The 16,255-nt window shown below is 37.3% G+C and overlaps 1 protein-coding gene across 1 annotated transcript; it reads right to left on the reverse strand.

The window, feature by feature from the left end:
* Positions 1-5,772: 5,772 nt before the first annotated feature.
* Positions 5,773-13,478, reverse strand: ATPsynB (ATP synthase subunit b, mitochondrial). The gene is made up of 5 exons (XM_067101046.1): positions 13,327-13,478; positions 9,934-10,119; positions 8,502-8,665; positions 7,580-7,768; positions 5,773-6,203 (listed from the first exon to the last, which is right to left on the reverse strand). The coding sequence occupies exons 1-5, from the start codon at positions 13,352-13,354 to the stop codon at positions 6,024-6,026; spliced, it is 747 nt and encodes a 248-aa protein (XP_066957147.1). The 5' UTR covers positions 13,355-13,478; the 3' UTR covers positions 5,773-6,023.
* Between the last annotated feature and the right edge of the window lie 2,777 nt (positions 13,479-16,255).

A 16,255-nucleotide genomic window follows, 5' to 3' on the forward strand; every position in this document is an offset into this window, starting at 1 on the left:
TACGTTGTTCTTCCACTGACCCAATAAAAGCAAATTCAAATTCAACATCAGGAAATACAGAAGCCAAATATAAATAAGTACAAAATGCGCTGTAGTTTCTTCGGCGCAATCAAGTTTTCTGTACAGTGTATAATGCTGTATAAAACCCTCAGCTGCTGCCCACAAAACTTTCAGCCACAGCCCGGTAAATAAAAATGCTACTGAGGCTAGAGGGTTGCAATTTGGTACGTTTGATGAGTGGAGGGTGGATGACCAACATACCAATTTGCAGCCCTCTAGCCTCAGTAGTTTTTAAGATCTGAGGGCGGACAGACAAAGTGCTGATGGACAGACAAATAGCCATCTCAAGAGTTTTCTTTTACAGAAAACTAAGAATCACAATAAAAGTTGATGATACATAAAATCTTGCAGAAATTTTTGCCTTTGAGTTGGTCGTTTTTATTCTGGTTTTTGGTACAAGAAAATAATGCGGAAGATTCCGTAGAATATACAACAGAATATAGAATTTAGGCCAGAAGCCAAGCACAAGGACCTACGGTCATTCGGCGCTGAACGGAAAACGGAGAGTAAAAGGTTTGGCAGGTGTAACAGGAGGAAAACCTCGCAGTTGCACCACGAATCAATTGTTATGAAAGGGTGGAAAGTAAGATGGAAGGAAGAGAATATGAACAGAGGTACAACAAAGGAATGAACAGGGTTGCAGCTAGGCGCCAAAGGGACGCTGAAAAGAACCTCAAGTAATGCCTACAGCGCACCGCACGAGGTGCACCGATAGCACTACCCCTACATATATAAATCCCAGTCCAAGATATCTTCCCACTATCATACCATTCATTTATCAGTTCCATTACTATTGTTGTTGTTGTTATTACTGGCACTGGAATACAAAATCTAGGCCCAAGGCCAAGCACTGGGACCTAAGGGGTCATTCAACGCTGTTCCGTTCTCAGCTAGCACTCTGCTGGCCCCGTGTTCGAATCTCCGACCGGCCAGTGAAGAATAAGAGGAATTTATTTCTGGTGATAGAAATTCATTTCTTGCTATAATGTGGTTCGGATTCCACAATAAGCTGTAGGTCCCGTTGCTAGGTAACCAATTGGTTCTTGGCCACGTGAAGTAAACCTAATCCTTCGGGCCAGCCCTAGGAGAGCTGTTAATCAGCTCAGTGGTCTGGTTAGACTAAGATATACTTTTGCATGAGGTACTGTTATTATTATTTATTATTATTAACATTATGCTGAGTTAGGATTCTCAATTCTCACAGGGCTGACCCAAGGCATTATTTTTTACATTACATTCTTTTAATATATTGCAGATTGTTAACAATTTAACAACTGGATAGACAGAAAAATTTTTCCCCTAACTGCTAGCCTAAGATTCTACATTCACACGAAATGCGTTTGTTACTAATGACTTGCATTCTCTTCACCCACATTAACCCTGACTTTGCATCTGTGGTGATCTTTCCTTCCCAGTCAACTGCAAATTTAAATTGAATATACAATTTAGGCCAAAGGCCAAGCACTGGGACCTGTGAGGTTGTTCAGCGCTGAAGGGAAAATTGACAGTAAATGGTTTTAAAGGTGTGATAGGAGGAAAACCTCGCAGTTTCACTATGAGACAATTGTTAGACGACGGTGGAAAGTGAGACGGAAGAAAGAATATGAATGGAGGTACAGCAAAAGGAACGAAAGGGGTTGCAACTGGGGGCCGAAGGGATGCTGCAAAGACCCTTAAATAATGCCTGCAAGCTTAAAATACAATTTTTAAAGAGAAGCCTGAAATCTAAAGCTTTTCTGAAAGTTAACTGCCGTTCCAGCTCGCTTCTGCAAGCTAAGTCCTATGTAAAGACCGAAGGTTTCTATTCGTGTAGGAAGAAGTAAAGCTTATTTTGTATATTTGTTCCCTGCTCTCGAACTTATTTGCCCATTCGCGGTATTTTTCACCGAGAAATATTCACTAATTACTGTACTTTCATATAATTTTCATGAATAAATGCACTTTTTGTGATAACACTATTAAATTACTCAGGTATAAGCATTTTTACATGGTTTTTCTTGTGTTTAAACTATCAAAATGGGCAGTTCTAAGTGTTTTTAGAGGGGTTTTAAGTATTCGCGCATTTTAGCTATTCGTGGGGGCGTGCGGTACACATTCCCCCGCGAATACGGGGTGTTCACTGTTTATGTTTAAGTAACAAAATAATCCAAGAGGAATTTGAATTGGAATACGGAATTTAGTCCAAAGGCCAAGCACTGGGACCTGTGAGGTCACTCACTGCTGAAAGCGATATTGACAGTAAGGAGGTTTGAAAGGTGTAACAGGATGAAAACCTCACAGTTGCACTGTGAAACAATTGTTAGAGAAGGTAGAAAGTCAGATGGCAGAAAGAGAATATGGACAGAGGTACAGAAAAAGGAATAAAAGAGGTTGCAGCTACAGGCCCAAGGGATGCTTCAAAGAACCTAAAGCAATGCCTACAATACTCCACGTGAGGTACACTGACGGCACTACCTGCTACAAGGGGAACAATGATTTCAGAGGGCATCCTCACTAAAAGATTGATCTTCCTTCACTGTTTTTACGTAATGTTACGTCCACTTTCCTACGAGACGAAACACCACACGACTTGTACAACAAGTGTAACAAAATCAGTAACCCTCTCTCTCTCTCTCTCTCGGTATGCTTAAAGGGAGAACATTTTCCTGGTCAATTTTCTTTCATGGTGAAACTATAAAGCTTTAACTCATTCCTCTTGCTGACTTTTCTATCAAACCAATACAAAAATTCAGTAGTTCAATACAACAGACTCCACACACAACAAAAGAGATCGCAGTTCAGCAGTTGCATTCTCATAAAAACTCCTCAAGGGTCCTGTCATTTTAATGCAAGGCAAGTTGTTCTTCCAAGAAATTTAATTTCAGAGTAATGTAGTCATGTTTCTGGGTGCTCCATTACATTAAAAACATACAAAAATTAGATCAACTCACAAGTACGATTCTTCTGTTGACAAAAACTAAAAGTGGTTAAACAGACCTACAATTACACTACTGTGCTACTTTAGGGTCATGGCTAAAACTGACCTACTACATCAAGAAAAGTAAATACACTTTCAATTATTAAAAAAATAAAATTATCATTTGCAAAACTAAATAAGTAAATACCTTGTACAGTAAACATGCCAGCGCCCCTCTGTTACTGCTCAAAATTAAACAGTATTCAAGTGGAATATAAAATTTAGGGCAAAAACCAAGTTCTGGGACCAATGAGGCCATTCAGCGCTGAAAGGGGAGACTGAAAGTAGAAGGGCTTTAAAGGTGTAACAAGAGGAAAACCTCAAAGCTGCACTACGAAACAGCTGTTAGGAGAAGTTGCAGCTAGGGGCTAAAGGACAGTGCAAAGAACCTCAAGTAATGGCTACTGTGCCCTGGAACAAGCCTTAAGAAGCCACTGAACTGTCAAGCAAGATTATGAAGGAAATAATTAAAATTTCTGAAGTGATTCGAATTTTTCCTTGGTATGCAAACTGCAGCATTTCATATATGGAGTATCTCACAGTACAGGCACTGGACTAGCTGAGGCCTAGATAACTAGAATAGATTCAAATATAGAATTTGGGCCAAAGGCCAAGCACTGGGGTCTACAAGGTCGTTCATTGCTGAAATGGAAAATGACAGTGAAAAGGCCTTTAAGACTTAATAGCAGGAACACCTTGCAGTTGCACTTTGAAAAATTTGTTATAAGAAGGTGGAAAACAAGAGGGGAGGAAGAGAATATGAATAGAGGTACAATAGAAGGAATGAAAGGAGTTGTAACTAGGGGCTGAAGGGATGCTGCAAAGAACCTAAGTAATGCCTACAGTGCACTGCATGAGGTGCACTGACGGCACACTACCTCCCTATGGGGTCTGGATAACTAGGAGAATAACCGGGGAGGAGAGGAACGGTAGGGGGCCATGTTCTCCAACCCACACCGACCACTACATCCTAAGATCCCAAACAATCAACAAGCACACTGAAATCTTACTGGTTACCACGTGACACACTGGTGCAAACCACCTCACCAAATTTGCCCTAAACTGCGACAAACATCTAAAATATGATATGGTCTCCTTAAACAGGTGGAACTAACAAGAATGTTCCATCTTTTAACAGCTGACCAGACAGGCTGTTCGGTAACACAAGATACAAGCTAGTCTCTGCTTTGGTACTGAAGTTTCTATGAATAGCAGATGTTGTCCTGTGATCAGGAACTGTGCCCAGCACACTTTCTATTATTAGTAATTATTATCCGGGAAATGAACCCTACTCACATACAGAACAGGTCTGCAGAGGCCATTGGCTTGAAATTCAAGCCTCCAAAGAATATGGAGTTCGCTGAAAGAAATTACTGAAGGTACCAGGAAAAACAAAAACAGATCAGTTATTAGAACTCAAAGATTAATGTTTAGATAAAATTGTAAATAAATTATTAAAAGTACAAGAATTGTTTTAGAACTGCATTGCATCTTTGCTTGAACTTTAAGAGGTTCTAACTGCACGACATCCTAAGGGAGACTGTTCCACAGTTCAAGCGTGAGGAATAGGAGACCTCTGAAACAGAAGTTCGACAGCGAGGCACAACTGAAGGTATATCAGCATTTTTTGGCTATAACTACTGAAAAGTGTAAACACAGCCATCAAAACAATATTTCAAATATACCAGCCAAAAGAACATTATTGTACGGTGTTTCTGAGAGTCACCCTATAATTACCTGGGGTGCCCTAATTTTACCAAGGACTACTAGTTACAAAACAAAAATATTTGTACTCTAATATTTGTAAATGTTAAAAAATGTTAGTGAATAAAACCACAATACCATAATGAACTAAAAATCATGAGCTAAATATCCAGAATCCACTACAGTAAACACTCAATTCACTGAACAAACTAGAGTACAGATTTTTGGAAATAGACAGTAGTTAAAACTTTACTTTGTACCACTTTTCTAATTTCATATGACTGGCCTAAAGGTTGCTAGTTGAATGAGGACTCAACAGTCTTCTTTCTTTAAATCTTCAGCTGCAAACCCTTATGGACAGAGTCAACAGACTATAAACCCAAGAGGCTTCTAAAGGTTAATCAGCCAGCAGGGTTGCCAATTTATAAGAAAAGTCCAGGCCTGACTTCTGTCAATACTGACCATAAAAAATATGCAGAACAAAGGTACCTTGGCCTGATCTAGGGTTGCAATTTGCTGTCTTGACTTCATCAAAATTAAAATCCTAATGGCTTTTTACATTACAATTTCACATGGAAGTGTCATTTTCCAAGCTTACCATTACTGGGCTCGACTGTCCCAAACCAGCATTCCAAGTAACATGCACAGTGCATCACTAAACATTCTGAGCTCCTGCAATGTGCAAAGTTTAGGCATTTGACATCTTTCAAGCCAGTAGTTTCATTATTGCCTTCTTCTGCTGTTCCCATGGTGCTATGGTCTCTCTCATGTGAAGACAAGCACATTTCATTGAAGTACTGTTTCTTTACCTCACCCAAGCAATTTTCTAGTTGCACAGTCTGTTAAATTTTCCTTTTAACAACAGAGGAAAAACAACAAGGGTTTTGAAATGTGTTAAGCTTGAAATGTCCCTCTACAAGAGTTCAATACTCCTGCATTAGCAAATGAAAATTCTCATGCTATTCCAACACCTTTTAGTACAATTGGCAATGTCATGCATTCAAAAATCATCTGTATTCATAAATCAAAAAGGATATCCGAATCCAAAATAATTCAGTTGGAAAATCTTTTATTTACATATGACCTCTACACAGCCACTTCACATTAGAAAACCAATATTTCCCAACACGAAACTCTTACGGTAATAGGTACGGAATGACACCGGTCGTAAGTTCCTTTATACAAGGGATAGCAAAAATTTATCCCTGAAACTTCTAGATCTGAGTCACCTACAGGGAAATATTAACCGAATAAAAATAATCTTCAACTCTCAGCTTAACATTATTGCAACAAGGTCCTTCCTCTATGCAGCCTTGGGTGCCAAAGCTTTGAGGTCAGCGAAGCACTGCTTGAGGGCGGCAGCTTCCTGGGCTGGGGTGATGGAAGATTTCACGCTGCTGACAATCCAGTCCACCATGTGCTTCTGTTCAATGCGCGTTTTGACATTGGCGGTCTCCAGCTGGTAGTCCAACCTCTTCTTCACCTGCAATTCCCACAAGATTGATTTCAGTGACATGAGCGATATCTCTCGCTCAAGAACGTTATACTCTTCCTTCTGAATGCTTCTTAAAAGCTTGTGCTCTTATAAGTATATGTTTGAAGACTAGACCATGGCACCTCACCATGCTTCATACTTTTGAGACAAAAGGATCTCTTTCACTGAAATACGCCAGACTTGTGAGGATTCAACAGCTGACAGCAATGACACCTTTTCTTGCGAAGCAAAAAATATCTTTTTTGTCATTAACGACTAATACGATCTTCAAGGTGCCGGCCCTTCTCAGGAAATTTACAACTGAGACTAACAAATCTTTAATACTTAAATATCGTGCAGATATACAAGACTACCAGTGCTTTTACAAGTAATCAGATTTTCTTACATGACAACACAAAACATGCTTACACAAACACTGAAAAACTACTCCTACAAAAAATTAAACAAAGTACAAGAAAAAGTTTTAAAGGGTGGACTTGTTGAGGAATTATTAAAACCTCCTTTATCATATTCTACCAACACCTATGTTAAATATTCATATTCATCCCCAAATTAAGTACTAAATAAAACTATAAAAACCCTTGTTCAGGCAAAATGACTAATAACCTATTCTTCCTAAATATAGAGTACACCAATAAATTTTAAAAATATATATATCAATGACATGGCACCCACTGAAATTAATTTTGACTACAGAATGTAATATTCATGTTAAAACCATCCATTTCCCTCCATAAACTTGCACCACATACAGAAAATGAATGTCTACAAAGAAACTGTTCACAACAGATATTAATGCTCATCAAAATGCAACGAGAACTGAAAGGTAAATAATTAAATACTCAAAGGAGTGAAACTGCATCAAATGACCATGGAAGTTGTACCATAAGAGCCAACTTTCTTCTATTGAAGTAATGAATGCAGTTTGCAGCAGAGGACAACATCTGGATGCTAAGTACTACCCAATTAGCAAGGTAAATAATGAATGCTCGGGGGCCAATTCTTCATCTCTTGCCATAGAACTTACAAATTAATGTACAGCCCCGTAAATTCTGCACAATAAACATTCTGACTAAGACTGCTCTACTCAGACTAATTTCTACCACAAATTTCTGGTCATGATACGTCTTCTTTCTCAATATTCTACGAAGCTATGCCAAATTAATTTTAAAATCTTCAGCTTAGGAACAGTAGTGCATGAAAATGTTCTCCACAAAAAGAAAACATAAACAAGAAAACGCCAATGACTAATATGCATAAAATTTAAGCTTACCTCAGCATGGACAGTGGCCTGTTCTCCACAAAAAGAAAAAATAAACAAGAAAATGCCAATGACTAATATTATACACAAACTCTAAGCTTACCTCAGCATGGACAGTGGCCAGTCTTTCTCTGTATGCAGCCTCCAACTGAAGGGCCACGTTCTCGCGCTTGGCATCGAAGAGCACAGTCTGTCCTTCTGCCTCCCACTGGGCTTTCTTCTCTGCCTCAATGGCATCTTTGATGCTCTTTATGCTGTTTGTCCGGTAATTTACCCAGCTGCCTTCCACCTCCTACAAAAAGTATAAGATGTTATCAGCAGAGCTTTACACCCTCCAGATGTATAACAATCATGCTTAATAACGAAATATAACATTTTGGCCAAAGGTTATTCAGTGCTGAAAAGGGAAATTGAGAGTAAAAAGGTTTGAAAGTTAACAAGAGGAGGAAAACCTTGCAGTTGCACCATGAAACAACCGTTAGGAGAGAGTGGAAAGTAAGATGCAAGAATGAAATTATGAATGGAGTTACAGTAAAAGGAATGAAAGGGGTTGCAGCTACGGGCCAAAAGGATGCTGAAAAGAACCTTAAGTAATGTCTACAGTGCACAGCATGAGGTGCACTGATGGCACTGCCCCCATTTGGGGCACTCATACTGTACACACGTCAGATTTCTATAATATTCAACAAAGTAGTTCCTCATTGGACGGGTTGGTATCGTTCTCAGCTAGCACTCTGCTGGGCCCGCGTTTGATTCTCCGACCGGCCAATGAAGAATTAGAGGAATTTATTTCTGGTGACAGAAATTCATTTCTGGCTACAATGTGGTTCCGATTCTACAATACGCTGTAGGTCCTGTTGCTAGGTAACCAGTTGGTTCTTAGCCATGTAAAGTAAATCTAGTCCTTCGGGCCAGCACTAGGAGAGCTGTAAATCAGCTCAGTGGTCTGGTTAAACTAAGGTATACTTAACGTATAATACTCAACAAAGGACCCTATCATGAAAGGACAAGAACACAATCCTTACCTCAATTTCCTTGTCCAAATATGCAGCAAGGCCTGGGCCGAACTTCTTGACAGCATATACTGTCATCAGCAAGATAGACAGGCCAGTGTAGAACTCATGCTCCATGATGTAAATCTCCTTGGAAAGGAGGAATGTACCTAATCCCACTCCAAACATGTATGGACCTATAAAAAAAAAATCATTCAAATCTTATCCAAACACTTGCACGTCACCTCTCTCAAAGGCAGTCCTGTATTCTCTGTACAAAGCATTATTCTTTGACAGATACTGTAATCTCAAACTTTTACCTTGTGACAGGTAATCAACAAGTAAAAGCTTTCCAGGATGCTATCTGCTAAAAGTTAATAATTTCAGAATAAAGAAAACTACCCAATTACTTTTTTTTCCAGCAGTAGGCAGTTGCTGAATTGTGCCTTTTATATTCAACATATAACAAATTAAAAATTAAAATTTGTATTTTTTCTAATATACGAACCTACAGCTTCATATATAGGAGATTGTTCGCGGCATACAGTCAAAAGACTAACTAGAGTACATGACTTTAAATTTTTGATACAACTGAAAAATTAAATATACTAAATCATGCTGGTATTTCTGTATTTAGGAATATGATTTACTTCGAGTATTTTGGGCAAAATCTAATATCTTAATTAACTTTTGTTTTGTTCGTTTCATTTAATAAATGGGAATGGCATATGAAATCTAACCCAAAGGTAAGGCTCTGGGACCTATGAGGTCATTCAGCATTGAAAGGGATATTGAGAGTAAAAAGGTCTGAAATGTGTAAATGGAAGAAAACTTCGCAGTTGCACTACGAAACTGTTAGAAGGTACAAAGATGGAAGAGAGAGAGAATATGTGCAGAGGTACGGTAAAAGGAATGAAAGGGGTTGCAGCTAGGGGCCACAGGGACACTGCATAGAACCTTCAGCAGTGCCTACAGTGCACTGTGGGACGTGCACTGATGGCACTGCCACCCCTACAAGGATCAGTGAGGTAAAGCACTTCCACAGTTACAAAAATTATGCACAGAAAACTGACATTAAAGGTATCAATGAGCGCTCTGAGCGTCTGGCAATAAAGTAAACCCCTCGTATTCGCGATCTCACTATTTGCGGACTCCCCCATTCGTGATTTCTCTGTGGAACGTATCTACCCATTATTCGCAGAAAATTCGCCCATTTGCAGTATTTTTCACCGAGAAATATTCACTAATTACTGTATTTTCATATTTTCATGACTAAATGCACTTTTTATGATAAAACTATTAAAATACTCTGGTATAAGCATTTTTATAACTTTTTTTTTTGTTTAAACTATCAAAATTGGGACTTTAACCCGCAAATATGGGGGGGTTTATTGTACCTATAAAAACATCGAGTGTATGGCAATACCTATAAAAACAGACTTGAAAAGCTTTAAAGGCAACTTACCAGTCACGCCAGTCTTGGGATAGAAGAACTTGAACCATTCTTCAGGAACGAAACCCAGACGGACTTTGCCTGGCTCAATGGGTCGAACGCGTCGCGGGAAGTTGACCTCGTCGCGTTCCGCGCTCTTGTTCACGGCAGTTGTACTCGTTGGCCTGACTGCAACAATCACAGGCTTTGCCTCCTGCACTGAAAATGAGAAACTCTTTGTCAGTACCGTTAAAACCATAAAATAAGGTCAAATAATCACATAATTAACTTCTTAATGCCAAAAAACAATAATTACAACCTCAAAGCCTGAAACAAGATTGTCACTTGGAGTTCTGGTCTATTTTTCTATGGTTATAAGTCAATCACAGTCACAAAGGGGAGACCTGATACATATATAAGGAACGACAGCATTGGACTTCATAGCTAAAATGCAAGTGTACCTGCGGCACCCATATTTTGGAAACAAATAATCAATATGTGCTAGACTGTTTCAGAATTATGCAACAGCCCCCCTCCCCTAAACAGAAGTAACACGGAAATTAAGAAACATGGGCTAAGCTCCCGCTTGGGGGTAGTGTAAGAGCCTGATCAAGCCCTCAAAACTACCTACCTTCCACTTTACCCAAACTAGCCCTATGTAAAGCTAATCAAAAGGTGACTGGGCTACTTAGTCAAAATATGGTAAATGCAAAACGAATATATCATTTTTCATACAATTTTTTAGCCAAACAAGTGTAAAAACTCACCATATTTTTTTTTTATATTTTTACTTTCATCCCAGTGGGACTGGTACTAAAAATCGCGTCCTGTGACATTTCCGTACGTTTTTAGTACCAGCCACTCGGGGATTAACGTAAAAAGATAAGCATAAGACGGCAGACTTATTATCCCTGGAATTTTCTCAAATTATCTCACCTGACTGCATTATACATACCCTTTTCCATATCGTCGAGCCAAAAAACTAGATATAGTTCCTCGTTGGGCGAGTCGGTAGAGTTCCCGAGTTCGAGTCTCCGGCCACCCATTGAAGAATTAGAGGAATTTATTTCTGGTGACAGAAATTCATTTCTCGCTATAATGTGGTTCGGACTCCACAATAAGCTGTAGGTCCCGTTGCTAAGTAACCAATTGGTTCTTGGCCACGTAAAATAAGTCTAATCCTTCGGGCCAGCCCTAGGAGAGCTGTTAATCGGCTCAGTGGTCTGGTTAAACTAAGGTATACTTAACGTTATATATGTATATAAAGGATATCTTTGTACCATACAGCTTCCTCCCTTATATTATGTCTTGCACTGCATTATATAATACCATTCTCTATATTTCACAGCCAAATAATTTATACTATTAAATAACATCCTACTGCAGCCTCCTCCTTTACATTTACCCAAAATATGACTAGGCCTACAGGCCTATGCCACTCAAAGTCATGAAGACCTGTACAGTCTAAAGAGCCTAAATCTTCCATAAATAGGGCTTTCCACATCAAAGTTAGCTGTAAACTAACCCAAGTCGATTACTGCCTCAAAATATCACCAGGCCTACAGGTAGCCTAGGCTTATAAGCTGCACTAAATCAAAACGACCTGTAGGTTCCAGTAGGTTACGACGACATTCCAGAGAGACTAAAAAAAAATTTTTTTAGTAAATAAGGTTGCCTACATCAAGATAAACCAGACACTAACCAAATGACACTAATATTGCCTAGGCCTATGCTATCCCATCACAGCAAAAGCTTAGCGACGCAGGACTAGGCTTAGGGTCGGCTGGAACAATAGGCCGGTATTATTTTATGAGTTTCCTATAGTACACGTTATGAAGTTGTAACCTACGTTTTTGAAAAGAATTTTTCCTTCTCGTTATTTTGAACCCCATAGACGCTAAGCGCAAATATAAATAAAAAATTAATCAAATTGCGACTTATAAGGTAAGACAATACCAGCATAGGCCTAGGTTATTTCAAAGGCTCTGAAATAAAATTTTGCCAATAGGCCTAGGTTATTTTAAAAGCTTTCAAATACAATTTTGCCAATAGGCCTAGGTTATTTCAAGGGCTTTCAAATACAATTTTGCCAATAGGCCTAGGTTATTTCAAAGGCTTTCAAATAAAATTTTACCAATAGGCCTAGGTTATTTTAGGTTATTTTAAAAGCTTTCAAATAAAATTCTACCAGGTTATAGGCCTAGGTTATTTCAAAAGCTTTCAAATACAATTTTACCAAATAGGTTATTTCAAAGGCAATAGGCCTAGGTTATTTTAAAAGCTTTCAAATAAAATTCTACCAATAGGCCTAGGTTATTTCAAAGGCTTTCAAATAAAATTTTGCCAATAGGCCTAGGTTATTTCAAAGGCTTTCAAATAAAATTTTGCCAATAGGCCTAGGTTATTTTAAAGGCTTTCAAATAAAATTTTGCCAATAGGCCTAGGTTATTTGAAAGGCTTTGAAATAAAATTTTGCCAATAGGCCTAGGTTATTTTAAAAGCTTTCAAATAAAATTTTACCAATAGGCCTAGGTTATTTTAAAAGCTTTCAAATAAAATTCTACCAATAGGCCTAGGTTATTTCAAAGGCTTTGAAATAAAATTTTGCCAATAGGCCTAGGTTATTTTAAAAGCTTTCAAATAAAATTTTGCCAATAGGCCTAGGTTATTTCAAAGACTTTGAAATAAAATTTTGCCAATAGGCCTAGGTTATTTCAAAGGCTTTGAAATAAATTTTTACCAATAGGCCTAGGTTATTATAATAGCTTTGAAATAAAATTTTATCAATAGGCCTTGGCCTAGGTTACTTAAAAAGCTTTCAAACACTCCAAGGTTATTTAAAGGGCTTTAAAATGGCCTTAGAGTATTTCATCGAACAAATATTCGTTGCACTTTCATAAAAGGAACCAAATACGACAGCAATTTTACCTAGGCCTATCTCAGGCCATCTCGGCAAAACGAACATAGGCCTAGGGTATGGTAATAGGATAGGCCTTACCTGGGCTATTTAAACAACTCATCGATACAATTTGATTAAAAATCTATTCATTTTAATGAAATTGCCGTAATAAAAATAAATTATCAAAAACTAACCGACATTCGTAAAAGCTTAGCAACACAGGTCAGCCGACTAACAGGCCTTTAGCTATTCTAACAACTTCCCCGACACAACATTTGATAGTTATTAATTTTAATAACTGATGTCGAACTCAACGATAAGAAGACTAAATCTGAAGCCGAAGTCACAACTAAAGACCGGCCATCGCAATCGGCAACCTTCGCCATTGAGGTGGTCGTCTGCTGGCTCGGCAACGGGACGTTCTCCCCCCAATTTTCGCCCACTTCCGGGGGCATTTCGGCCGCGGCACCGTCCCTAAAACGTTCTCGGGGTTATTGGTCGATTTTCTGAGGCGGAAAGATACTCACAAGATCTCTGAGCTAGCCGGGAGAGCATTGTTGTTGTTGACTTCAGCCGGTTGTTGTCTGGTCGTCGCCGTCCTTCTCAGCTGGGCCGCCGCAGGACAGTGTTGCCAGTACTCCGATACGTAGCGGAAGTAGCCACTTCATGCTTTAGAATTTCATATATTTGTATATAGAAAAATTCTATGATGTTTTTAGAACGTATTGTATAGTATAATTTTATGTATTTCGTTAATATAACCCGATGCTGTTGCAAAAAGATTTCCTTCTCTACGACGTGTGTCGCTAACTTTGAGGGTCATGAAACAATATTCCGATATATAGCAAAAGTAGCCACTTCAGGCTTTAGAATTTCATATATACGTATATAGAAAAATTCTATAATGTTTTTAGAACGTATTGTATAGTATAGTTTTACGTATTTCGTTAATATAACCCGGTGCTGTTGCAAAAGATTTCCTTCTCTACGACTTGTGTTGCTAACTTTGAGGGTCATGAAACAATATTCCGATATATAGCAAAAGTAGCCACTTCAGGCTTTATAATTTCATATATATATGTATATAGAAAAATTCTATAATGTTTTTAGAACGTATTGTATAGTATAGTTTTACGTATTTCGTTTATATAACCCGATGCTGTTGCAAAAAGATTTCCTTCTCTACGACTTGTGTCGCTAACTTTGAGGGTCATTAAACAATACTCCGATATATAGCAAAAGTAGCCACTTCAGGCTTTAGAATTTCATATATATGTATATAGAAAAATTCTATAATGTTTTTAGAACGTATTGTATAGTATAATTTTATGTATTTCGTTAATATAACCTGATGCTGTTGCAAAAAGATTTCCTTCTACGACGTGTGTCGCTAACTTTGAGGGTCATGAAACAATATTCCGATATATAGCAAAAGTAGCCACTTCAGGCTTTAGAATTTCATATATACGTATATAGAAAAATTCTATAACGTTTTTAGAACGTATTGTATAGTATAATTTTACGTATTTCGTTAATATAACCCGATGCTGTTGCAAAAGATTTCCTTCTCTACGACGTGTGTCGCTAACTTTGAGGGTCATGAAACAATATTCCGATATATAGCAAAAGTAGCCACTTCAGGCTTTAGAATTTCATATATACGTATATAGAAAAATTCTATAATGTTTTTAGAACGTATTGTATAGTATAATTTTATGTATTTCGTTAATATAACCCGATGCTGTTGCAAAAAGATTTCCTTCTCTACGACGTGTGTTGCTAACTTTGAGGGTCATGAAACAATATTCCGATATATAGCAAAAGTAGCCACTTCAGGCTTTAGAATTTCATATATATGTATATAGAAAAATTCTATAATGTTTTTAGAACGTATTGTATAGTATAATTTTACGTATTTCGTTAATATAACCCGATGCTGTTGCAAAAAGATTTCCTTCTCTACGACGTGTCGTAACTTTGAGGGTCTAACAATATTTTGAGGTCATGAAAAATTCTATAATGTTTTAGAACGTATTGTATAGTATAGTTTTACGTATTTCGTTAATATAACCCGATGCTGTTGCAAAAAAACTTGTGTCGCTAACTTTGAGGGTCATTAAACAATACCTGATATATAGCAAAAGTAGCCACTTCAGGCTTTAGAATTTCATATATATGTATATAGAAAAATTCTATAATGTTTTTAGAACGCATTGTATAGTATAGTTTTACATATTTCGTTAATATAACCCGATGCTGTTGCAAAAAGATTTCCTTCTCTACGACGTGTGTCGCTAACTTTGAGGGTCATGAAACAATACTCCGATATATAGCAAAAGTAGCCACTTCAGGCTTTAGAATTTCAATTATATGTATATAGAAAAATTCTATAATGTTTTTAGAACGTATTGTATAGTATAATTTTACATATTTCGTTAATACAACCCGATGCTGTTGCAAAAAAGATTTCCTTCTCTACGACTTGTATCGCTAACTTTGAGGGTCATTAAACAATACTCCGATATATAGCAAAAGTAGCCACATCAGGCTTTAAAGTTTTAATATATATACAGAAAAAATCTATAACGTTTTTCGAATGTATTATATTGTATAATTTTACATATTTCGTCAATATAACCCGATGCCGTTGCGAAAATATTTCATTCTCTACGACATGTGTTGCTAACTTTGAGGATCGTGAAACAATACTCCGATACATAGCAAAAGTATCCACTTCAGGCTTCAAAATCGTCATATATATGTAAAGAAAAATTCTATAATGTTTTTCGAACGTATTGTATAGTATAAGTTTACATATTTCGTTAGTATAAGCCATTGCTGTTACGAAAAGATTTGTTTATCAACGACATGTATTGCTAACTTTGAGGGTCATGAAACAATACTCCGGTATATAGCGAAAGTAGCTTTAGAATTTCAATATATGTATATAGAAAAATTCTATAATGTTTTTCGAACGTATTGTATAGTATAATTTTACATTTCGTTCATACAAGCCGGTGCTGTTGCAAAAACATTTGTTTATCTACAAGGTGTATTGCTAACTTTGAGGGTCATTAAACAATTCCTCAATACATAGCGAAAGTAGCCTCTTAAAGCTTTAAAGTTTTAATACACACACACACACACACACACACACACACACACACACACACACACACACACACACACATATATATATATATATATATATATATATATATATATATATATATATATATATATAGTATATATAAACTTCTATAATGTTTTCGAACACCTTATATATCTTAACTTTATGTATGTAATTAATATAAGCCGGCGTTGCAGTAAAAATATACGCTTATTATATGAAATGCTAACTCTGAGGGCCATTACTTTATATTCTTTCCTGGGCTTGGATATATTTTTTGACAGGATAATTCAATGTGTAATCTAAAGTATGTCTGTCTAATGAGT

The sequence above is a fragment of the Macrobrachium rosenbergii genome, chromosome 56, assembly GCF_040412425.1.
Source record: "Macrobrachium rosenbergii isolate ZJJX-2024 chromosome 56, ASM4041242v1, whole genome shotgun sequence".
Lineage (NCBI taxonomy): Eukaryota > Metazoa > Arthropoda > Malacostraca > Decapoda > Palaemonidae > Macrobrachium > Macrobrachium rosenbergii.

What these genes read in the sequence shown, in the direction of transcription:
- ATPsynB (XM_067101046.1), bottom strand. Translation starts at nt 13,354, where the DNA reads ATGCTCTCCCGGCTAGCTCAGAGATCTT. An exon ending in ATTTGGACAAGGAAATTGAG is followed by an intron (nt 7,769 to 8,501) that starts GTAAGGATTGTG and finishes TACTTTTTGTAG; the next exon opens with GAGGTGGAAGGCAGCTGGGT. An exon ending in TGGCCACTGTCCATGCTGAG is followed by an intron (nt 6,204 to 7,579) that starts GTAAGCTTAGAG and finishes TGGGAATTGCAG; the next exon opens with GTGAAGAAGAGGTTGGACTA.